The sequence below is a fragment of the Leuciscus leuciscus genome (assembly GCF_965113295.1).
Source record: "Leuciscus leuciscus genome assembly, chromosome: 5".
Classification (NCBI taxonomy): domain Eukaryota; kingdom Metazoa; phylum Chordata; class Actinopteri; order Cypriniformes; family Leuciscidae; genus Leuciscus; species Leuciscus leuciscus.
The window spans coordinates 37,267,270-37,292,386 of record NC_138729.1 but is presented as its reverse complement, the minus strand read 5'-3'; the positions used below and the strand labels follow the sequence as shown (position 1 = coordinate 37,292,386).

Here is a 25,117-nt window from a genome sequence, read left to right as displayed (position 1 = left end):
TTATATTATTAGGCCCATTTATTCGTTTTATTTTACAGCAGTTTGTGTGTACAATGGATATAAGCCCATTTAAATTTTAATCGTGCGCGTTGCACAAAAGTTAACTTATCAAAATTCTGGCCTAATAGTAAATTTACTTTTAAAATTTTTATGTAGGCTATATTTTTGTTTATATAATTGTTATTCATATTATTAGGCCCATTTATTCGTTTAATTTTACAGGACTTTGTGTAGGCTATATTCCTTCTTACATAGGCCTAATTTGTCATTTGAAATAAAACATTTCTATTTGAAAAATGTTGTTGTTGCTCATTAGTTCTTTAGGAGGTAAGGCTGTGGTCTAAGCTACAGTGATATAGGCTACATGTAGATTTTTTTTCCCCTTTTTGGAGCGAGCGGGGGGCGATTTGAGTGGAGCGCGGATCAAACTGCGTTGAGCGCTGATCGAGCGATAATGAGCGGAGCGGCCTGATGTAGCTTTGAGCGGGGGAGCGGGGAGCGGAGGGGTGGACAGTTCCGTGAGCGATGAGCGAAGATTCTCACCGCTCCACTCCGCTTATGCTCTCTATACTACTATATAAATTACAAAGGTTTAATTGGCATCTTTATTTCAAACGACCCGACCGACCGCGACCCGAATATCATTAAAAATATTTTTGGATGACTCGTAACCGCGGGTAACCGCGGGTGACCGCAGGCACCCGCTCATTTCGGATCAACCCGCGCATCACTGGTGTCCACTGTATAAATTAAATATAGATCAATCTTTGTTTTGTAGTTTCATTAACATTAATGACTTAGACAGCAGCAGGTATTTATAGGTTGCTGTCACTTTAAGACCGAATGCACAGATCCATGATATAATGATACACAATGATACTCAACTTTTTACGTCCACTTAATACATAACCGACTGTGTTTACGAGAATACTTGCTGAGACTGGTATTTTGACATAATTTTGTGTGTATATGTCCGATGCGAAAGATGAATCAATTTGCGGTTCACATGCTATCTGAAACGTGTTTCTCTGTGTGCACTAATTTTTATGTGATACATTTCTTTTTAATCCAATTAAACCCACATTCAAGCCTCATTCTGCTGAGGCACTTTCAGTTATCCATCATTAATGATCTCAGACCTGCTAAAATGACCAGTGTCCTGATGGAGGACAGATTACATTAGAAAAAGTTACAAGGTTAGCATTATATAAGAAAAAATGAAAAGAAGCTCCTCTGTGTCCACAGCCTGAGCAGGCACCAGGAGCCATCTGGGTTCTTCATTCTTAACCCTACAATTTCTTTCCTACCAGCTGTTCAAGCTGCAGTTTTTTATAATTAGATTGCCAAGCTAAAATCCTACACATAAAAAAAAAGCCTCACTCCACAGTCATCACTATCAAATGACAACTGGAGAAAACATAAATTAAACTAACACCCTGCCAAACAAATGGGTCCATTTCCAGTATTAGAAATTTAAACCCATTTGCAGTATAACACCCATATGGAATATAACATTTTCCAGCTGTACATCTGTTGTGGCTGCAATCCAGATATAAGAGAGATGGATTGCATTTTTACAGCTACCTGTCTTTTTCCTCCCTAATGACTGAAGTACTGTCAGCACAATACTGAATACTGCCTACAATTACTTGTACCTAAAGCACAGTTTGAGAATTAAAGACATTATATTGTGGCAGATAAAACTGAAATAAATATAAAATAAATAAATAAATAGATAGATAAATAAATAAATAAATAAATAAATATATAGTGTCTGGTGGCAGTTTAAGCATTATTTACTCAGATGCCAGGAAATGTATGTACAGGTCAGGGGTGTGTATGTGTGTGTGTGTGTTTTCTAATTTTTAAATTAAATAAATAAAATTGTCAGCCCTAATATACACTCACCTAAAGGTTTATTAGGAACACCATACTAATACTGTGTTTGACCCCCTTTCGCCTTCAGAACTGCCTTAATTCTACGTGGCATTGATTCAACAAGGTGCTGAAAGCATTCTTCAGAAATGTTGGCCCATATTGATAGGATAGCATCTTGCAGTTGATGGAGATTTGTGGGATGCACATCCAGGGCACGAAGCTCCCGTTCCACCACATCCCAAAGATGCTCTATTGGGTTGAGATCTGGTGACTGTGGGGGCCATTTTAGTACAGTGAACTCATTGTCATGTTCAAGAAACCAATTTGAAATTATTTGAGCTTTGTGACATGGTGCATTATCCTGCTGGAAGTAGCCATCAGAGGATGGGTACATGGTGGTCATAAAGGGATGGACATGGTCAGAAACAATGCTCAGGTAGGCCGTGGCATTTAAACGATGCCCAATTGGCACTAAGGGGCCTAAAGTGTGCCAAGAAAACATCCCCCACACCATTACACCACCACCACCAGCCTGCACAGTGGTACCAAGGCATGATGGATCCATGTTCTCATTCTGTTTACACCAAATTCTGACTCTACCATCTGAATGTCTCAACAGAAATCGAGACTCATCAGACCAGGCAACATTTTTCCAGTCTTCAACTGTCCAATTTTGGTGAGCTTGTGCAAATTGTAGCCTCTTTTTCCTATTTGTAGTGGAGATGAGTGGTACCCGGTGGGGTCTTCTGCTGTTGTAGCCCATCCGCCTCAAGGTTGTGCGTGTTGTGGCTTCACAAATGCTTTGCTGCATACCTCGGTTGTAACAAGTGGTTATTTCAGTCAAAGTTGCTCTTCTATCAGCTTGAATCAGTCGGCCCATTCTCCTCTGACCTCTAGCATCAACAAGGCATTTTCGCCCACAGGACTGCCGCATACTGGATGTTTTTCCCTTTTCACACCATTCTTTGTAAACCCTAGAAATGGTTGTGCGTGAAAATCCCAGTAACTGAGCAGATTGTGAAATACTCAGACCGGCCCGTCTGGCACCAACAACCATGCCACGCTCAAAATTGCTTAAATCACCTTTCTTTCCCATTCTGACATTCAGTTTGGAGTTCAGGAGATTGTCTTGACCAGGACCACACCCCTAAATGCATTGAAGCAACTGCCATGTGATTGGTTGATTAGATAATTGCATTAATGATAAATTGAACAGGTGTTCCTAATAATCCTTTAGGTGAGTGTAGTTCTGTATAGTACAATAACATGATTCAGTGACTGATGCAAGAAATTATATCATGGAAGTATTGGCAAAATCTTGTGAAATAAAGAGAATATCTTACTGATAAACACTTTATCACTTAGTTCTGCTCTGTGTTAGGACTTCAAAGACCTCCAAACATCTCAAGTTTAAACTGGACATGGACACACTAATCAGGAATTACAAATGTGCACATTTGTTACAATGGACAAAGAAATAAATAAAGGGTGCTTTCGCTCTGCCAAGGAGAGACAGGAAACAAAACTCTGCCTCCAAGCAGCTTACTAGGCAACAGATGTCACAGGATACAGTTTCCATGGATACAGGCTGAGCTGAGGCTAAAAAGACAGGATGAGGATGGAGTGGCGTTGTGCACAACCGCATGTCTGCAATGATGTGTGCTAGTGACCTGCTGAAAGGTGGCATGTGGAAACACATGATGCCATGATGGCTGAACTACCACCTCTCCCTATAGCATCCTTTAGACCCGCTGAGGCACTAGTTAACCTGATAATATTGACTGACCTGTCACAGGGGAATAGCCAGCAAGAGCCTTGGCAAATGAGAATGAGCTAAAGAGAGATAAGGAGGTTGAGAAAGAGTAAAAGAGAGAAAAGAAAGCAAGGAGAAATATCACTTTCAAGAAGACACATTCCTGGATGTTCCTCGTCATAAAAATTAAGATAAAGAAAGAGGTCGACCAATACTGGATTTAGCAGAAATCAGAAAAAAAGAATATACATGATTTTTTTATAATGCTGATTTTTAATTACTGTGTTCAGCATTAATTAGCATGAAATTGAAAAGTGACAGTAAAGGCATTTATAATGTTACTAAATGCTGTTCTTTGAACTTTCTACTCGTCAAAGAATAATTTTTAACAAATATTAAGAAGCATAACTGTTTTCAACATTGACATAATAAGAAATGTTTATTGAGCACCATCAGCACATAAAGGATCATGTGACACTGAAGACTGGAGTGATCACAGGAATAAAAAAAATTTTTTTATATATTAAAATAGAAAACAGTATAACATTATTTCAGAACGCTATGGTTTTTACTACATTTTTTCTATTCAAAGGGCCAATATTAGTTGACATCAACAAACTCGATAAGTTATGGATATATAAATAAACAATGATGTCCATGCATGCTTCCTACCTATATTTGATATCTGAGATGTTCTATGAAATGGTATACTTGAAAAGTAAAGGAACAGACTGAGAGGCTAAGAAGGGCGGATGAAGGCAGGGAGGTAGAGTCACACATAGAGAGGCAAGCAGAATTTGGACTTGGCCCAGCAGGTTGCAGCACAACCAGCAGTAGCAGCAGGAGATTAGAGGCCTGGCTGCTATAGAGGAAAACACAGCTTCAGTGCTGAGCTCACACACGACACAGCTTAAATAAGAGAAGAGAGGGAGGAATTAAAGGAAGAAGACAGAGTGGTGAAATATACCACACACAATTTCTGCGACGAGTTTTTGTAGCATCCAAATCCTGCTTCTGAAAGACCCCTGCTACATCTAGAATCAACAGTGGGGTAAGGAACAGACATGAATATAATCATACCTGAATCATACCTCTTACCTCATCACATAACAACAGATCACATGATTCAATCAACCCCTCACCATGCACATTTTAGATATCGCCAACCAGACAACCAGATCACAACACTGTGTTCAAAGTACCTACTCACAAGATTAAGGATTTAAAGGGAGCACTTGAGGTCATGAAACTGAACTACAATGACCTGCTTCTGCCGCTAGCAAGCTGATTTAGACAATCAGACCTGTGTGTGGAGGCTTATCCGCCATTGCCATGGGAGTCTAGATGGGTCAAACAAGGAGAGTCACAGCCAAACAAGGCAACAATAAACTGATTTAATGCCACAATGTCAACATGGAGTGCAACAATATGTGAATCCTAGAAAAGAAGGATCACTGAAGGCATTGTCATGGCACTATATCACATTGTTTGAGCCCAAGATCACATCAGTGGAGGAAGGTAACATGATCTGATGAGTTGTGCTCAATTCATGTCAATCATTGGGCTGTTTTGGCCAAGACATCACAGTTTAAGCTAGAGATTCAAAACACATTTATTATTATATATGGATCCATGGCCCAGTTATAATTGCTGAGTCATGCAAAGACCACACTGAATAGAAAAAAGACATCCTTTTCATATAAAAAGTAAAATCAACCTCTTATACAGCAAATTTCTCTTGCCTTTTATAGACAGAAGTGGGTGCAAGAAAAAAAAAAATGAACTCCACTTATTGTGGCAGAATGCATGGTAACCATGGTGATATAAAGCCCTTTAGTGACTGGACATCTTAATCAAAAGCTGAGCTGCTTCAATGACCCCCAGAGGAAAGGATCAGTGTCTACAGAGAGGTTTGTAACATAAGAGCAATAATGGTTAAATATAGAACAGACACTATTGATTTTTTGCCTTTAGTTATTATTTCGAGATGTTTCTATAGTCTTTTTCATAGAGTTTGTCAGAAGACAAATAAGTTCAATCTATACAAAATTGTCTATTCCCACTTTCCTTTTATATTAGTTTCATATTTTATATCGGTTGTCTCTCATATAGCAACAGCCAGTGTCGGGGAGTGAGTAACTAGTTACATGTAAAGGAGTTACATGTAACTGTAATCCGTTATAGTTACTGAGAAAAAAATTTGTAATTAAATTACAGTTACTTATGAAAATGTTAACGATTACAAAGGGGGTTAAATCTGGATATTTTCTGTAAAAAGCTAGGATATTTTGAATAATATAAATGTGTTGCTTTGCCTATTTTTGATGTGCACGATGCCTCCTGCCATTTAAAGACCATTTAGTATGGCCGATGCTATTCTGATGCTTTTGATTGGCTCTTTGCCAATTACATCAATCCACATTGCCGCTGAAAGTTTTAGGCTACAACCTGACAGAGAGTTGCCACTATGGCGAGTGATAAAAATGCGTTCCAGTGCCGGAAATGTAAAAATCATTTCATCCAGAAATTAGAAAAGGGCACAAATATAACAGTGCAAAATATGTTTGCCAACTATTAAAATGCTATCGACAATGTCGATCCTGAGGAAGCATCTCATGATGAATATTAACATTAAGCGTAGTGAACGAATGGACAAATCCTTCTATTAGTTTGCTGTTTTGACTTGCAAAATAGTATTTAACTACACGACGATTGGTCACGGTGTATACACAATATTTTAGGTGGAATATAACCTTATTTAAAAAAACAAAAAAAACATGCATGTTATGAAAGCTACACTGGGGGAGTCTGTTTGGGTTGCCAATGAGTATGAAACTAGAATCTATTCTTGGTTCTGTTAGTGAGAAATCAATATTAGGCCTTACTGTATATGGTATAATGTTTTCCCTTCACACACACATAGTGGTTAAAAGGATAGTATGCAGATTTTTACTATTTATTTATTTTTATAGTTATACTACGCATTACATTTTAAATAGGGTAACTTGTAATCTGTAACCTATTACATTTCCAAAGTAACCTTCCCAACACTGGCAACATCTCATTTTAACTGCTGTTCCCATGGACAAAAACGATCATCTTCTCAAAGCTAAACATTTATATTAGCTCTTTTACCCCTAGAACACAGGAACTATATCTAGTTATAATCAGTGTTGGGCAGTAAAGCATTACCATAATAACATTACTTTCTGCAGTAATCAGTAGTGTAAAAAATTACTAATGATTTCAGTAATAGTATTACAGTTACCATCCATTAAAATAGCTCATTACCATGTAATTTTTGTTGCTTCAAACACTACTGATTTGAAATCAAATCATTCCTAGATTAATTTACATAGTCTTCACAACTCACACGTGCACATGATGTCATCACTGCAGCAAGCTAGCTTGGAATATGGAAAATCTTACATTCAGCGGCTGGAAATATTACCATTACTTCGATTTTACAGGGAGAAAAGATGACAAGAATGCCGTTGTCAAATGTAAGTTGTTGCATTACTTTACTCTGGCATTACATGTCTTGCGCATTCTCCAACTTATGTTTATTCTTTTGACAACATTCATCATGAAATATAACTGTATCTGGGTAACAGGTGAATTATAGCTACAATTAGCATCTATCTACACATGACAATTCATGAGATTAATACCATGCTTTTACTCAAAACTCACTGTAAAATACCCTCGGGTGTTTGTAATATCTTCCGATTGCGATCTAACGTGGATTTTGGTCAAATAATGAGACAGAATTTTGTTTATTTGTAGCATTTTAGAATAAGTTATTTACTACACCTGCTTAGCATTTCTCATGTAAACATCCTCTATTCTTATAAAAATAGCCCAAATTACATGAAAATCACATACAAATCATATGCTGCTTGTCGTAATCGTATTTTTATTAGCTTCATGTGTTATGAAATGTTTCTCTGGGTTGGTATGTACCGAAAAGAAAACTAAAGTGTAGTGGAACTTCGTCATCGGAAGAGACAAGGCGGGTTATGAACACATAATATGAGTGAGAGTTGTGACAGAGTGCAGTTAATGATGTTACGCTGACTCATAACAGCAATTGTGGAAGTGAAAACACAGAGACAGTTTTAGAAGCCACTAATATGTTCACCAGATCAAATAATTTAGAAGAAAATGAATAGAAATAATGATTCTGTCCAATTTTGTGGGGTATAACGGAAAAGTGATATAACGAGTAGTTTAACAGAAAGAAAGAAAAAAAAACTCAGAAAATAATAAAAATGCTAAATGCTAATAAATTACTAAACAAAACTGTTAACACTTTACAGTAAGGTATCAGTTGTTAACATTAAATGCATTAACTAACATGAACTAACAATGAACAAAATATTTTTTATGTTAGTTAATTAAAAAATCATGTTTCATGTTTTACAGTGAAAACTATTTTTTTTTTTATTGTGACAGGACAGTATAGAGTGGACAGAAAGCAAGGTAGGAGAAGGATGGGCTACATGAGCGCAACGGCGCTACATGTTGGCGCGCTGACTGCATTAACTAATGTTAACAAATGCAAGTTTTGATCTTAGAAATGTATTAGTAAATACTGAGATTAACATTAATATAAATAAACGTTGTAGAAGTATTGTTCATTGTTAGTAGAATTAACTAATGTAGTTAATTCATATTAACACATGAAACCTTATTGTAAAGTGCTACAAACAAACTAAAATTCAAATGAAAACTGAAAATATAAAAATAAAAGCTAATTAAAAATATTAATAAATACTATATTAGTACATAAATAATACTAAAATACCACTGAGAGAGACAGACCATCTTAATAAACACAAATTAATTTCTTTTGTTCATGTAAAACCTTTTAGCAATCCAATTAGCATAGACTACATGGGTCAAAGGCTTTGCAGAAACTTGCAAAAACTAAAAGACTAATAGGATTCATTGACATTGTTCTAGGTCAGCTGACGAGGATGGTGAAGAGGCTGTCAATCAGACCAATGTACCTAAGACATCCAGATGTGTTCTTGAAGACCGTGGTCCACTCTGCATCTCGTGGCTTTGAGTCCTCGTTCGGCTCGTGTTCCCAGCCCGAATGAGGGATGATGACCTCATTAGTCAACGTCTGAAGCCCGTGGTTAATTATCACCATCTTCAGTGGCTCATAGGAGGACAAGTTCCAAAGTGTTCCTAACAGGTGCAATGAGATGAGAAAAGAAGCAGGAGAGAGAAATGAGAAAACAGGATCTGTTACATCTCTTAACATGAGTCATGACACAAGAGCTACAAACAAAAAGTGGCACTGCTGCTAGATCTGTTGACATGCACCACACATTATGAAAGCATCGATTTGGAGTTTACCGACAGGGACCTCCATTATAGAAGAAGGATTGGAAAGGAAAAAATGGTAAGGAGAAGTAAAGTTTGAGAAGAATTTCTCAGAGAAAACAATGTGAAGCAGCCAGGCTGTTGTTTTCTAGACAATAAAACAGAAGCTTGTTCTATAAGCCAGCAGACGTATATATACGCCTACAGTTAAGACTAGCCTTTGTTTTATTAACTTGGCAAGCAACGTTCAGCTACTGCGACCCTTGGAAATGTAGAGTGGATAAATAAACTGTCTTCTCTTGGGTTAGCAAAAATGAAGTCTCTGGACCAGAGGGCATTTTTGCTAAAACAGAAATAGCAAGTGTTTACACAGCTGACTACGTACTCATACAAATATACATCCTGATACAACTCTGAATCTATTTTCCTGCCCTTCATACACATCATCATTCTTCTCACCCTGCAATTACTTCCAGTTCCATTTCTGCAGACAAAAACTACAATAGGAGACAAGAGGTCTATAAACATGTCATAGATCTCTGTAATGAGGGCTCGGGTTCTTTCAGCCCCCCAAATAAATCTATTTACCCTCTAATAATAACCAAATTTGTACTGCCATCTGCAAGGAGGCTTCATTGCCATCACCTCTTAGGTGCTGAATAGCCATTAGACCCTGGTTAAAGTCCAGATAACAGATGCCGTACACATGGCCCTTGCTGTACCTGGGAATATCTACTTGGTAAAGTGGAACATTAAGGAGCATGGATCATTACCGGCCAGCTCATGCGCTCGTGCATGTGCTATTGAGTCAGATAGGCTTGTAGTCAGAGGAGATGTAGAGGTCTATACATAGCACATGCTGATTAACTTCACTTCATTGGCTTTAATAGGAGGCAGACAACTGGAGCACTCAAAGGCCTTTTTAACCAGTGATTACAATCATGAACACGGACACAGTCAGAAATTACTTTTAAGAAATTAAGAAATTACTCACAGGAAAAAGAATAAATTACATTTTAAAATGCATGAACAAAACAGTCATTTTAAATTATAATAATATTTCACAATATTACTGTTTTTACTGCATGTTTGGTCAAATAAATTAGCTCCTGCAAATTGTAGCCAATTGACTTTGTCATATATTTTATACCTTGAATTTACCATTATTTGATGTTGATGTATTACCAGTTAAGCTACACGATTAATAAAAAGTAGCCCATATATAACAATTTATAGATATTTATATAAAATATTAATATATAACATTAATATAAAATTTAAATCTCCACATATAATGACATATAATGATGAGCCAAAACATTATTACTAGTCACAGGTGAAGCGAATATCACTGATCATCTCCTAACAAGGCAACATATTAAGGTCTGGGTACTAGATTAAATGGTAAGCAAAAAATCAGTTCTCGTAATCAACATGTTGGATGCAGGAGAAATTGGCAGGAATAAAGATCTGAATCTGGAATGGTTTTAGAGGAACATGACGAAGAGTTCAAGGTGTTGCCCTGGCCTCCAAATTCCACAGATCTCAATCCAATTGAACATCTATGGGATATTCTGGAACAATAAGTTCGATCCACGGCGGCTCCACCTCGCAACCTACAGGATTTGAAGGATCTGCTGCTAACGTCTTGGTGCCAGATACCACAGGACATCTTCAGGGGTCTTGTAGAGTCCATGCCTCAGTGGGTCGGTGCTGGTTTGGCAGCACGTGGAGGACCAACAGCATATTAGGTAGGTGGTCATAATGTTTTGGCTCATTTGTGTATATTTATACAAAATAATAATATATTAATACTAATTGTTCAAACACACACACACCATATAGTGGTAAAAACGATGTAATCTGGTGTTGTTTCTGTTTGGTGCCCCTGCCATCTTTTACAGGTTCCTGGATATCCCACAAATCTAATACAAAAAGGAGCCAATGAAACCCACATGAGGGAAGCTGAACCTCGCAAAAGGTGCAGCCTGATTGAGTTTACTCCTTCCTGCTTGTCATTGGAGCCTCCCAGCTAATTCAATTTCCTGGGAGCAGCAGACATGCTGTTCTAACAGGCCATTCACTTAGGGTTATTACAGTCCCATCCTGCCCCCTGCCATTCATCATACACTGATTGGACATCCGAGTCAGAGGGAAAGAAACAGGAAGAAGGGTAAACGAGGTAATCATCTCAGAAATGCCACCATACTCTGGACTTCTGGAATTTCTGAACAAATGTAATTTTGTAAGCAACGTTTAGTGGCCTTTTCTAATGTCCTTACATATCCTTTTAAAAATATCATTAGGTGAAATGACACAAACAGTATTGAACATGAACAAGGAATCATTCCAACTGTGATATCCAACACAGTATCAAATTGGTTTATAGTACAAAAGTCATCAAAATCAATCATTTAGTTATTATTATTGGTTTCTAAATGGCTCTACTTAAAGCTGCCGTCTGCAACATTTTTTTGATCATATTCAGTGAAATTGACACTATAATCCGACAGAACAACATAAATAAGATGGTTTTAGAAAAAAACCAGAGCTTCTAACTCCACCTGGAGCGTGTTATTTGTTTTGCAAAAATCCACCGCTCCCGGATCATCGGGTCCAATCAGCGCAGGGGGGTGTGAGATCTGACTGTCAATCACAGGTCGTGCACACGCAACAGATCCCCCCTCACTCGCGCACGTTAATATCACATGCACACGCCACGCCTGAAGTTCGCCTGGAGATTGCATGAAGCGTGATGGCGGAGAGAAAATCTACTAACAAGCTTCCAATTCCTCGGTTATTGCTATCTATGGATAGATTAGCCATGGGCAGCCTACCTCTGAGTCCATGGTGTTGATAGATGCTGAAGAGACGGACGCGTTCACAGAAAATCAGGTACACACGCACAGTGACGCACTGACGAGCACGACCTCGATGGGAGGGTGCTCGCTGGTAGTGGGGAGGGGCATGAGAGTTGTAAACATAAAAAATTTTGGCTAATCGACCCAATCTGCCAGACTTGCCGACTGCAGCTTTAATGTAATTTAGATCATATTTATTTTTACCTTCCACAGTTTTGTGTAAATTTTTAGAGGATGAGAACGCATCACACAACCTGTTCATGTTCTATCAAGTGACAAATTTGTGTGAAACTCGAATCAGAGTTTTGAACAAATCGAATGAGAATGACTCGCTGACTCCCTCATAAAGGTAGTCACTTGTCGCCACCTACTGGCGTAATGATGAAACTAGCAGAAAAAGTCGCTGAACATGACCATGGGTTACGGAATGAGGAACTACAGTTTAAATCTGTTTCAGCTAGGTACTGTCTGCAATCAGGGCAAAACAGAGAGAAAATAAAGAGAAATAGAGAATTAGAGCAAGTTGGAGAGTTGCGTCAAATACAAACAGAACAGAACGCAGACAAGGAAGCAATGCTTCACAGCCACTGGTATAAACATACTGCTGTAGCTGTTCAGTTGTAATTAAATGATAAATTAGTTCAAAAGACAAGTTTTAACATTTAAGATGGAGAGCTCTGAAAAGGAAATATACTGCTTTGAAGTTGTATCAGTCTTGACCACCTTAATATAAAAATATTAATACGAGCTGCTAAATATTCAAAGCACATGAAGAACATTTGACACAGGGTCACCAAATTAAAACGGACAGTTTAATTAAAAATAATGCTGAAAAGTGGAAAAGGTAATGAAACATTCTAAGCAGAAAGAAAAAAAGTACTAGCAATTTCCACACAATGAGGTTCTTGGATGAGGGTGCAAATGGTGCTGCTGACAATACAGGGGTACCAACCATGAGATTCAAGAGCACACGGTGAACCTATTTTTAAAGTCCTGCAATTATTTTTAATTGTAGAAAAACATTCCTGATTTTCCAGGCTGGTGAAAGACCATTGTGAGAGCAGTGTTTTCATAGAGGCCTTGCAGATAAACCATACGGCTCTCCGGGGCTCGGTTTGGAACTAACACACTATATTCCCTCCATCCTGTAGAAGAGAAGCTATTTTTAACTGAAAGACTGAAAGCAACATTGTGCTGTAAAGATAATCATTGAGGCCTTTATACGTCACTTTCACACTCCAGCAATACAAGGATTCACTCAGGTATTTCACACACCAGAAACTTTTTCTGTGGTCTGTGAAAAAGCTGAATGTCTGGTCTGGAGAAGCATCAGTCAATGTCATTATGAGAAAGACTTTCTCTTTCAGTAGATTCACCAACCCTAGTAGAGAGTACACCACTGTTCAAAAGTTTTTTAGTAAAAAAAAAAGAAGATGTTTATTATTTTATTGAGCAAGGATGCATTTAATTGATCAAAGGTGACCGTAAATACATTTATAATGGTACAAAAGATTTCTATTTCAAATAAGCGCTGTTCTTTTGAACTTTCTATTCATCAAAAAATCCAGATTTGTTTTAAATCATGGCTACCACAAAAACAATAAGCAGCACAACTGTTTTCAACATTGATATTAATAAAAAAATTCTGAAGATTCAGTTTTGCCATCATATGAAAAAATTACATTTTAAAATATATCAAAAACGTTTAAATACATTAATTAATAATCAATTAATAATTCATTTTTATTTTATAATATTTATTTTTGATCAAATAAATGCAGCCTTGGTGAGCAGAAGAGACTTCTTTCAAAAATGTGAAACAATCATATTAGATTCTAAACTTTTGAATATAGTGTAACTATTTCATACAAACTTGTATTATTCTTTTTTTTTTCTTAAGATTTAGTAAATCACTCACTGTCTGTCAGTGGCATGAATTCCCTCTTCCAGTAATAAAATATCCATGCATGCAAACACGCTTCTTTGGCCCCTGTGTTTTGTGTGTGTTCGGTCTGAAGCCGAATCTCTTTTGCGTTCTCCATGATATAGTAAATGTATGTCAGGTCGTGGGATTAAGGTCCCAGAAGGAGACACATAAACCTCAGAGTGTTCTTACAGTGACATGCAAGACTCTGCTCTGCAGTCCCGCTGAAAGACTGACCTGGATTCAGTCAACATCAGTCTGGACTCATTTGGTGTTTAAATGTGAAAACTTGGCGAGAGGCCGGTGGCTAGTATTAGAAGGATGCTTGCCAAGCATGACTAGATCAAATGAGAAAAATACAAATGAATGAATCATAGAAGATTTAGCACGAACAAGCTAAAAAGATGGAAGGTTATTTTTGTCATTGGCCTGAATATTACTTTTATTTACAGGGTAAAGCCTGATTTATCTGGAATTGAATTTCGACACGCACCGTATCCACCATAAACATGCCCCTCTAAAATTTCAGTTTATAGTGGTCAGAAGTGACAATTTGTAGCGATAAATGATTAAAACTGACATAAACTTTTACACTGTTACACAAAATTAGTTTTAAATAAATTCTGTTCTTTTGAGCTTTCCATTAATCAAAGAATCCTGATTTTTTTTAACAGTTTCCTCAAAAACATTAAGCAGTCTAACCGTTTTGAACACTGATAATAAGTGTTATTTGAGCAGCATATCAGCATATTAGAATGATTTCTGATGGATCATGTGACACTGAAGACTGGAGTAATGTCTGCTGAAAATTCAGCCATCACAGGAATAAATTACATTGTACATTAAAAAAGTATATTTTCCTGGAATTAAAAAAAATATTTCACAATATCACTGTTTTTACTGTATTTTTGGTCAAATAAATGCAGCTATCTTTAATAGTTACTATAAGTTGCAGGACATAAAAACTAAGTTTACACAAAATGCTGTGGCAGAAGTCAAAAATTCACATGTCTTGGTCATTTCAATCAACTCTAAACAAAAACTATTCTACCAGACAAACACGTCTTACACTTCTTGAACTACTACTTTTAACTTTCTTCGGTCATGTCTTATTAATAACATCAAAAATTATGACCCAAAAAGAAAACTACAAAATGAGGTGCACAACGCCCCTATACAACCTATTTTACAATATATTTTTTTACGGTCACAGTTCTAAATTCCAGTATGTAATGGCGCAGCTGAAGATTATCATGTCATACCTGTGATGAGTTCCCGAACTTCCATGTCATTGGTTTTCCTCAGCAAGCGGATGAGAGCAGGAATCCCATCACAGCTCTTGATGGCTACCTTGTTATCGTGGTCCTTGCCATAGGAGATGTTTCTCAGAGCTCCACAAGCCTTGCGATGAACTTCAGCTTTAGGGTGGTCCAGCAAGCTCACCAGCACTGGGATCCCCTTCAGCTGCCTGACATCCTTCTTTATCTTGTCGTTCTCATAGCAGAGATGCTGCAGGTAGGCGGCGGCGTTGGACTTGACCGGATCGATGGGGTGACCTAGCATGGCGATGACCTCAGGCAAGTCGGGGTCCCTCCAGCGCGGATCTTTACGGATGCTGTCAATCGAGGGGGAGCGACGGCCCCCCATGCGGTCAAGACTGGCCATGCTGCCCCTCTCGGGTTGGGCAAGAGGTGCCGGGTACATGCCATGGATGTAGGGGTGTCTTTCGTCGATTAATTCAGCCTCTATGGGGTCCTCGTAGCCTCTGTGACGAAGAAGAGAAAGAGAGAGACAGTCAACCAATGGGATTAACATCAACCATAAAAAAAAATAAAAAAAGAGTGAAAAGAGTGGAAAACTCTGAATGTTAAATTATATAGTGTAAGGGCTATTTACACAGAATGTGTTTTGCATTCCACTGTGCAGAAGAGAAAGAGAGAGACAGTCAACCAATGGGATTAACATCAGCCATAAAAAAAAAGAGTGGAAAACTCTGAATGTTAAATTATATAGTGTAAGGGCTATTTACACAGAATGTGTTTTGCATTCCACTGTGCTACTTTTCCATTGTTTTTCAATATAAATGCGCTAGATGGACATCTTTAATCATTGCGCTTACCCCACATCTTTTGCAGCAACTTGCTCATGACACCGCATTCTAAAAATGCAAAGAAGTTCAACGTTTAAAAAAATGGATCCCTAGACTCTGCTTTTTTATTTTTATTATTCCACCGATCTGTGAACACCGCAAAAAACGTGTTCTGTGTGATCTGGCCCTGAGATTTCAGCTCTGAAAAAAGCACATGTGAAAAAGTTTTTCCTATTTTTTTCTTAAAACGGTTGTGCTACTTAATATTTTTGTGGAAATTGTGATACATTTTTCTGCTACTTACATTTAATCAATTTAAGGCATCCTTACTGAACAAAAGGGATATTTTACAATCATGTAAATTGTTATACTCACAACTTATATAGAATGTTCAAATTACAAGTATCAAATTACATTCATAATCAGCCTTACAGTCGTTAAGTGTGTCCCCAGCTTAAGTAAGACAGAGAAAAAAGTTATTGTTTTAGTTATTTACCATGGTGTTAAAGAATCCACAGCACTCGTCAATAAGAAAAACTGCAGCTATTTTCTTAATAATTATGTCTGTCAGGACACAGTGATGTTCTCTTTCTTTAAATACTGATGGATGGGATACATCATGAGGGAAAACAGAGAGCCTGTAGGGCCCAGAGCAAATATAGAACAGGAGAGAGAGAGAGAGAGAGAGAGAGAGAGAGAGAGAGAGAGAGAGAGAGAGAGAGAGAGAGAGAGAGAGAGAGAGAGAGAGAGAGAGAGAGAGAGAGAGAGAGAGAGAGAGAGAGAGAGAGAGAGAGAGAGAGAGAGGGAGGAGAGAGAGAGAGAGAGAGAGAGAGAGAGAGAGAGAGAGAGAGAGAGAGAGAGAGAGAGAGAGAGAGAGACAGATGGATAGGGAGCGACGAATGGCTTTCCTAGAAGTAATAATCTGAATACAGGACCGTGTAGTACAGCAGCACTCCCACTGGGAAAATCCTTGCTCTGGACTTTTCTGAGAGCCTCCTCTTTAGTCATTAGCAAGCAATCAATATGTTGGGATAGGAAATGAAATAATCAGTGTGCATTTCTGTAGATTAGGTAAAGAAATGGAATAAAGAGGCCTCATCAAATATAAAATAACACTGAATAATCTTCATTGTATAAATTAAATATAGATTCATCTTTATTAAAGTTACAAAAGTTATTTAGTCAAGAGCATTGAGTGATTTTTTTGCAATGAGTCTGTTGTTTGATTAACATTAAATACAGACAGCAGCAGGAATATTATGCTGCTGTCACTTTAAGACAATGCACAGATCCAATAAACTGATAGTGTACAAATGCTTTTTCTTTCTCAACTTTTTACGTTCACTTAAGACATAACTGACAACGTTTACTAGGATACTATACGCCAAGACGGACATTTTGACATCATTTTGTGTTAAATTGTCCGTTCAAACGCAAGAAGACTTGAAAGAGAGATTGATTCAGTATTCACATGCTGTCAGATGCTGTCTTCTGGGCGCGTGCTTCGGATGTGCAGTTTGCGCACACAAAACTTCTCACACAGCGTGCGTTACCTTTCGCGTCTTCTTGCGCTTGAATGTTTAAATTGGCAAGGCTTTAAAAAAGCATGCAAATGTTAAACTTTTATGACGACACAGCACTGGTTGAGACAGTCAACAAGCCCTGCATGTGCTGTCTCTTTCTCTCACGGTGAAAACACGTGTGTGAGAGAAAGCAACACCCAAGTGACTGACCAAAGCCAAGCGACGGCACATAAAGCTCAGTAGGCAATGAAGTTATATCTGTGCTAAACTTTTTTTTTTTTTTTGCCTCTAACTCAATTACAGGCGACTGGAATCGTACAATTTACAAGCCATTGGCAAATTAATTAAATTTTTAGTCGTCTCTTGTGAAATTTGCTCGCATATGCAAGTGATTTCCTTCATTGTACAGGGTTGTCATTTCATGTTTTTAATATCTGAAGCTGCTTATGCTGCCTTGGAAAGAGCAATAAAAGTAAGACATAAAAGCCCAACATGGAAAGGAAAAAACACAACATGGAATAACCATTTAGCCAACTGAAGAGCACTATACATCAAAATACTGTTTGCAAACAAATGATCAATGGGAACATTTCCTGGTACTTCAGGCACCCTGGAAATTAGCTGTTGTATCACTTCATTAAACTGAGCTGAAACTGACCAAAATGTGCTGTATGTGGGGTTGAGACATTTCATTTCCAAAACACCGACCCACTAATCCACAGCTGGTAGCAAGAGATTTGCATTTCTCTGAGGCATCACACAAACCCTTAAGTTTTTCAGGGTTTTAACTTCTAAAGAAAAACATAAAATAAACAGTGTACACTAGAAAGTTGATTTCAGTAAGATTTCTTTTTAAATAAATGAATACTTTTATTCTGCAAAGATGCTCACAAAAATGCTCAGCAAAGCAAAACTCACAGTAAAAGTGAAACGGTAGTGTATGAGGTCATATTATATATACATAGGCTATATATAAGGGCTGACAAAATTAACATGCAATAACTTGCGTCTGTGTCAGACTGACTGGGACATGGATCTAGTAAACTTGGGTAGGACATGTAAGAATGTACGATGAATAAAACGTCATCGGCATGCGCTAGTGGCAAACAAATAGAGCAAAATGAATCACACTTTGAGGATACCAGGATTGGCATACTAATTTTGTAAATGGAGCTAGAGATAAATAGTTTTAAGCTTTAGCGCCATGTCCTGTTGATCATTACGCCATTTCATGTTGAATTTTTATTGGCTAGTCAGTAGACATAGGTTGTAGCAGCAAGCAAACTGTGAGATGATCATGCTAAATTTCTGACACTAAATTATCGCAGGCTATCTTTGTTCACAAGACAGTGACAACAACCATCCTTGAACCTCTCTGACTTTACCATCGTCGAGGAGCCACAACCACAGAAATTGCCACGATTTGTCATCTTTCATCTGGGACAGCCCAAAATCGTACAATGTGTACCGGGCATTAAATGGACGTAAAGAGTTGTGAGAAAATGGGATGCGCGTCAGATCCACATCATGTGTGGTGTGGCAGGTCTTAAAGTGACAGCAGCGTGATAAACCTGCTACTGTCTGTCATTAAAGATAATCAAAGAACAAAAGAGAAAATCACTCACTGCTTTTGACGGAATAACTTTTGTAGCTTTAATAAGGAATAATCTATATTTAATTTATAATTTATACAGTGAAGACTGTGAAGTGTTTGATAACTTTATACAATTTCTGTATATATCTGACCTGTTAGACCTACCTAAAAATCTTAAAGCACTGTTTACAAGGTTACATGGATCAAAAACAACAATATATATAACATTTCTGTATATATCTGACCTGTTAAACCTACCTAAAAATCTTAAAGCACTGTTTACAAGGTTACATGGATCAAAAACAACAATATATTTGTGCATTTTGACAGGGCAAGTAAAAATCTGGACTGGTCTGACTGGGCTAATAGAAAGAATTGAGCCATGATATACCGAAGGGCACAGGTAAATGTGACATTTATTATAATGGGTTAGACTGTTTTACATTCACTTAAATTAAAAGTTTTTATTTTTAAAGCCTATAATAAATGTTAAAGGGCACCTATTATGACCCTTTTTCACAAGATGTAAAATAAGTCTCTGATGTCCCCAGAGTATGTATGTAAGTTTTAACTCAAAATACCCAACAGATATTTTTTTTACAGCATGTTTAAATTGTCATTTTTGGGGGCTCAGAAAAACGTGCCGTTTTAGTGTGTATCCCTTTAAATGCAAATGAACTGCTGCTGCCGGCCCAAAAGGCGGAGCCTCACGAGCTCGCGCTCAGAGCCAGGACAATCTCATCTGATAATATCAAAACAGAAACTCTCAGTAGCGGTGTTCATTTCGACTCGGAGTCGGACAATAATGCCCACAGAGCCAGAGAATATATACTGTATGGAGATTGAACAGGTATAGTTTAGCTTAATAATGGCTATAACTTATTTGTCATCTGCTTTTATCCACTATTAATACAAGCCTGCTGTAGCAGACCTTGTCCGAATGATGACCAAAATATACTGATGAGTTAAATTAAGTTTATTGTACATGACACAAAAGATGAAGCGTTAGTTTTACTCCAGAAAATCACTGTAAGAGCAGCTAAATAAACACAGTATAAGATGTGAGCATTTAAGTCTTCATTAGCATGGAACATACACAGCGAAGTTCACAAAACACTTGTTACAACTAACAGTAAACAAATATATACACACCTTTTCAGTCTGTGCTTAAAGGTACAATATGCAAGAATTTTTGCCGCTAGAGGGCGCTACATTCCAAACAACAACAACGGCGTAGCTTGATGACGATGTGAAGGAGCGTGGAATGATGGGAACTGTCGTTTTAAACTCCACCGTGGATGTAAATCAGTCAGACGGGAATCGAAAAATCATGTTCATGGATGAGGCTAAGTTCTATTTTTATAAATGTTGCGTTTAATGACATGCTTTTTGTGGCGAGGGGGGCGTGGTTCAGCACGGTCTGTGATGGGAGAGAAAAGAGACGAGCAAGTAGGTCAAGTGCAAATGCACCTGTGTCTTATTGCAGTATTATTGGCGTGGAGAGACCGCTTATAAGCCGCGCTGGAACGAGAGAGAGACTGGAGAGAAAATTGGACGCAGAGGAAGAAAACCGGTGGATCCGAGCTCTCATTTTTGAACTGTTTTGTGCCATCGCGGTTGCCACAGTGAATGCGCGTTGTGCGCGGCTTTTGTTTGTTTTGCTTTATTTTAATAAAGTACGAGTCCCAGTCACACCGACCCCTGTCTTCTTCCTTCCTGACTCTTAAACCTCATCACACTTTTATTTCATTAAAATGAATTAACCGCAAGAAAAGTAAGGTTTAATACTTCATAGATGTTACTGTGTTTGTTGAATTCATTGTTGTGATAACGCTGTGCAGTTTTACATGTTCTAAACAATTGTTGTAAAAGTACATTCGAACATGCCCACATCATTTGCCAAAATACTGATTAATCTTTATGTATAACACATGCTATGTTTATTTACATGGCCATAAACACCAGACGTGATAAACAATGTCAATAAACTAAACACAAATCTAAAGCAATAATACTTTCCTTACATAAACATAACTATTACCGAATGCTACATTTGGAAAATATAAAATTAAGCATGCTTTGTCGACAGAACCAGCTGCAATCGGTAAAGAATAATTGTGTACCATAACGACTGCAAGAAACAAACTAAAGTTTGTCGCTTGATAGACGCTACAACTACAACTTCCGCATTTGTCCAGGACTCCACGCAGTACGAGCGGAAACCGAGGGTAACGCGGATATGACGCAATTGACTGGCGACTCCCAGCTCACCCCTGCTCTAACGCCCCGTTTCCTTGGTTAAAATCGCAATTTTCTCACGATTTAAAAATAGTTGGAAACATTTGGGATATTGTAAGTAATCAACTTAACAAAATATATAACACTGGCCTTGAGATTTTGGGATATTTTAATGCAAAATTCTTACATATTGTACCTTTAATAAACTAGTACACTGTATATCCGTAAAACGACTCAATGAGCTGTAATAAAGTGTGCGCTCTCACTTTCATTTCTGCCGTGATCAGTAATGTTAGGCCTGTCGCTCCGGAGACTGTAAGCTGGATCACGAACAGTTGGTACAGATCCATCTTCGAGTAAGAACGAGAGTTAATGAAGACTGATATGTTCATTCTGACATCCAACAACAAAACACCTCAATCGCTTAGGAGACATTCTTGTCTACAGCTGCTCCAGCGTCAAAACAATGGCGGACTGTGTCCCGCTCTCTCAGGGCGGGTCTATGCTCAAACTGCAGTGTCAATCAACAGTCGTAGGAGGGGCCTGTGCAAAGTGACGTCACATTGCCCCGAATCTGAGAACAGCTCATTCTGAGACAGTGCTTATGATTTATGGGGATTATAAAAAAAGCACTAGGTGGATTTTTATCATTATAGGGTGGTTGTGTACACACACTGCCAACACACATTTATGTTCAAACACCATGTAAAAGTGAATTTTGCATAATAGGTGCCCTTTAAAATGTATAGCTTTCAATTATACTGATAAGCTGAATCAGCAGTTACTAAGTCAATGTCAAATATTACTTATGGTCAATTATATAATAATATTATTAATATTAAAGATTATTAATTACTATGTTTTGAAAAATATAAGACATATAAGGCATGTCTGCTAGGTATTTTCACTATTACTATACTCACTATTAAGTATTAGTTGAGGTCAACTATGTATTTAAAATATATAAGACATATAAGACATGTCTGCTTGGTATTTTCACTATAATCACATTTCTCAGTCTAAAGTGTTGCGTTATAGGCTTGAGGCTGCATATTCAATAACTGTTCAATGTATCCAACAAATTAAAATAATGAATAAATTAGAAACCGATTTTGTTTGTTATTCAAAAAGAACCTACCCATATTTCATCACTATATATGTATAAATGTATAATAACTTTTATTAACATAAACATTCTTTCTATTCTGCAGCTATGTTCAGAAAGCAGGTGGCTGGAGGCTCACATGAGCCATGATATTTTACTCTAACAGTTCTTTTCCTCTACAGAGCAGAAGCTGGAAATAACATGTCTAGGGCTGTACTGTACACAACAGGGAGGTTACATCAATCTCAGATAGGAGTCTCAGCATGCTTCATTATCAGTGTGACCAAAACAGAGATGTCCCTGTGGTGCTACTCCTAAATTGGCATAGAAATATTAAACCCCTGTGACACTTACTCACCATCACTCTTTCTCTCACTCCATTTCTAGCTTATTTTCTATTCTCATCTCATTCTAAGTGGGAAAAAACAAGGTGCACCAGAAATTCAAAGCACTAAAGGACCATATGTGCAAATATAGATACATCACTATAATCTGACAGCATTCATGAATCCACAGAGGAAATGTTTGTTAGATCTTAATCTTTGGCTTTGTTTATAGTCTGAACAGCACATTGCAAATTCATCTATATCTGAACAAATGGATTAGACTTCATCACTTAGAAAATGAGAAAACTTAGAAAGTGCAGAAAGTCAGTGCTAAACACTGGATTTGAAAAACAAATCGGATTTACGCACAGTGTGAACAAAGTCTTTGATGTGTGAATCGACAAAATGGGCCACAGCTGAGAATGTTGGCGGTTGTGCGGGATGCACTTTTAATGAGAGTTTTATGTTAATTATGTACTGCAACTTTGGAGGTGATTTGGGGGCACATTACAGAGTGAGGAAGTCTCAGCAAGCTGTTACATGGCAGAGCTTTAAATGAACAGTTCATACATCTGACATCTTAAAGAGATGGCCATGAAGCACCAAATCGATTGAGCACCAAATCAGCATATTATGATTTCTGAAGGATCATGTGACACTGAAGACTGGAAATATGGTTGCATGCAATATGTTTATATTTGAAAAATGGAAGTTTACTTAATTCATTTGCATTGAGATTACAGAAATAATTTTTATTGGCCAATGGCTATAATCAAATATGCGTGTTTTCCACTTTCATTGTATCTAATGGGAATTTTTTAATGGGGAAGTTTGTACAACACGATGGAAATTCATTTAAATAAATTGTTGGCTATTTAAAATGCTTAATGTAATCATGTGGAAATGTTTTCCTTAATTTAATTAAGTTAATTTGTTATTTTTAGAGAATACAGTTCTATATGTTTAGTCAAATATAATCAGAGACAGTATGAGGAGGAGACAAGCCACTTGTGGAAAAGCTAAAGGGAGAAATTGCAATGGTCATGTGGTATCTCCATGGTGGCCACTGAGTGAACAAACTTCCTTACTGACTACTGACAAACAGACTTACTGGATTTTGACATAACTCTCAATTTAGTATCAGTTTGCAACATCTGCTGCAATGAGCAGCCCTGGTCAGTATTCATTACCATCACCATTTGTTTTATTATTGTAACATATGGATAGATTTCATGCAAATTAAGAGAGTGGTTACTGACCACATGATAAATTTGGAAGCGTTTTATTGCTTTGGAAAAGCCATCCAAGTGCCATCCAGTTTCAGAATGATGAAACAATCATTAACTGACGTAATGTCTGAATGATGACAAGTGCAAGACCTATAGGGAGCAAACCAACATTAACACGGCTGGCACTCAGCTCAGGATACGTTATTTCTACTTGAGTTAAAACAGTTCAATATTCTTCCCAACAAGACTCATGCTGATGCAAATAATTAACCAGAACAACTAATATAGAAAGGGCACACAGGCTTAACCAGCATGACTCATGTTTGATGGTGTGTATGACCAAGTACATAATACGATTTACAGAGTGAGTTACTGGCAGCGTCTCTTCCAACCCTTATTGCTATGTTTTTGAGGCCGGGAGTCATCTCATCTCGTTATTCACACCCGGAAAACATCTTAAACTAAAGTCTTTCCAAGGCATTCTAGAAACAGCAGAGAGCTGTTTGACTGGGCCTGAGACGTTTCTCACATCCACCAGTCAAGCTAGACACTGGACTAAAAATAGCTCTGCAGTAGCATCTTATTTTAAGTCCTTTTCACACAAAGCTAAGCTTAAAGGGGCTATATGTAAGAATTTTCATGTAATGACTTAGGACATTTTGCCGGGAAAATCAAAGGGATGTGACTTTTACGCCCGTTCCCGAGAGCCTCACTTCTGTTCAATGACACAAATAAAATGAATGCTTATACAAAGTACAGGACAATGCTGAAAGGGCTATTCTGTACTGTAATGTCAATGTGTCATCCAAAGAAAAGGAATGAATTCAAACTAAAATCTCAATTATACTTTATAATCAAAATATCATAACAGTGTCATTTTTATTACCTACTCTGACAACATGATGCTGGTGAATTGTAGAGCTGGTGCAAACATATCCACATCGCTATGATCTGATGCTTTCCTACCTGCTGTTTTCTCACCGCTGACATTTTCGTTTACGTTTATTGTGTTGAGAGAAAAGCGTAAAGCATATATTTACATATTCATCTAAACATCACTCTCAGCATGTTCGTCAACAGTATAACACTGCAAAAGTACTTTCGACTTTTTATTTCAAGTGAAGAACAAACAAGAACATTGGCGTAAGTATATCGGGGCCTTGAATCACGTTCAGTCTCTAATTGGCCGTCCGAGGCTAGCTCGCGTCATTATGGAGTGTGTGCAGGAATGCAAGTACGAGCAATAAGTTGCTGGCTGCAGTT

The 25,117-nt window shown here is 37.6% G+C and overlaps 1 protein-coding gene across 19 annotated transcripts in view; it reads right to left on the bottom strand.

Moving 5' to 3' along the window:
* The window catches only part of arvcfb (ARVCF delta catenin family member b), a 216,249-nt gene that overhangs the window by 42,276 nt on the left and 148,856 nt on the right, over positions 1–25,117 (bottom strand). For all 19 annotated transcript variants that reach the window (XM_082169428.1, XM_082169419.1, XM_082169430.1 and 16 more), the window contains 2 exons: positions 15,013–15,515; positions 8,644–8,827 (listed from right to left, as the gene is read on the bottom strand). In XM_082169428.1, the coding sequence (XP_082025554.1) occupies positions 8,644–8,827; positions 15,013–15,515 (687 nt within the window). The remainder of the gene's footprint in view (positions 1–8,643; positions 8,828–15,012; positions 15,516–25,117) is intronic.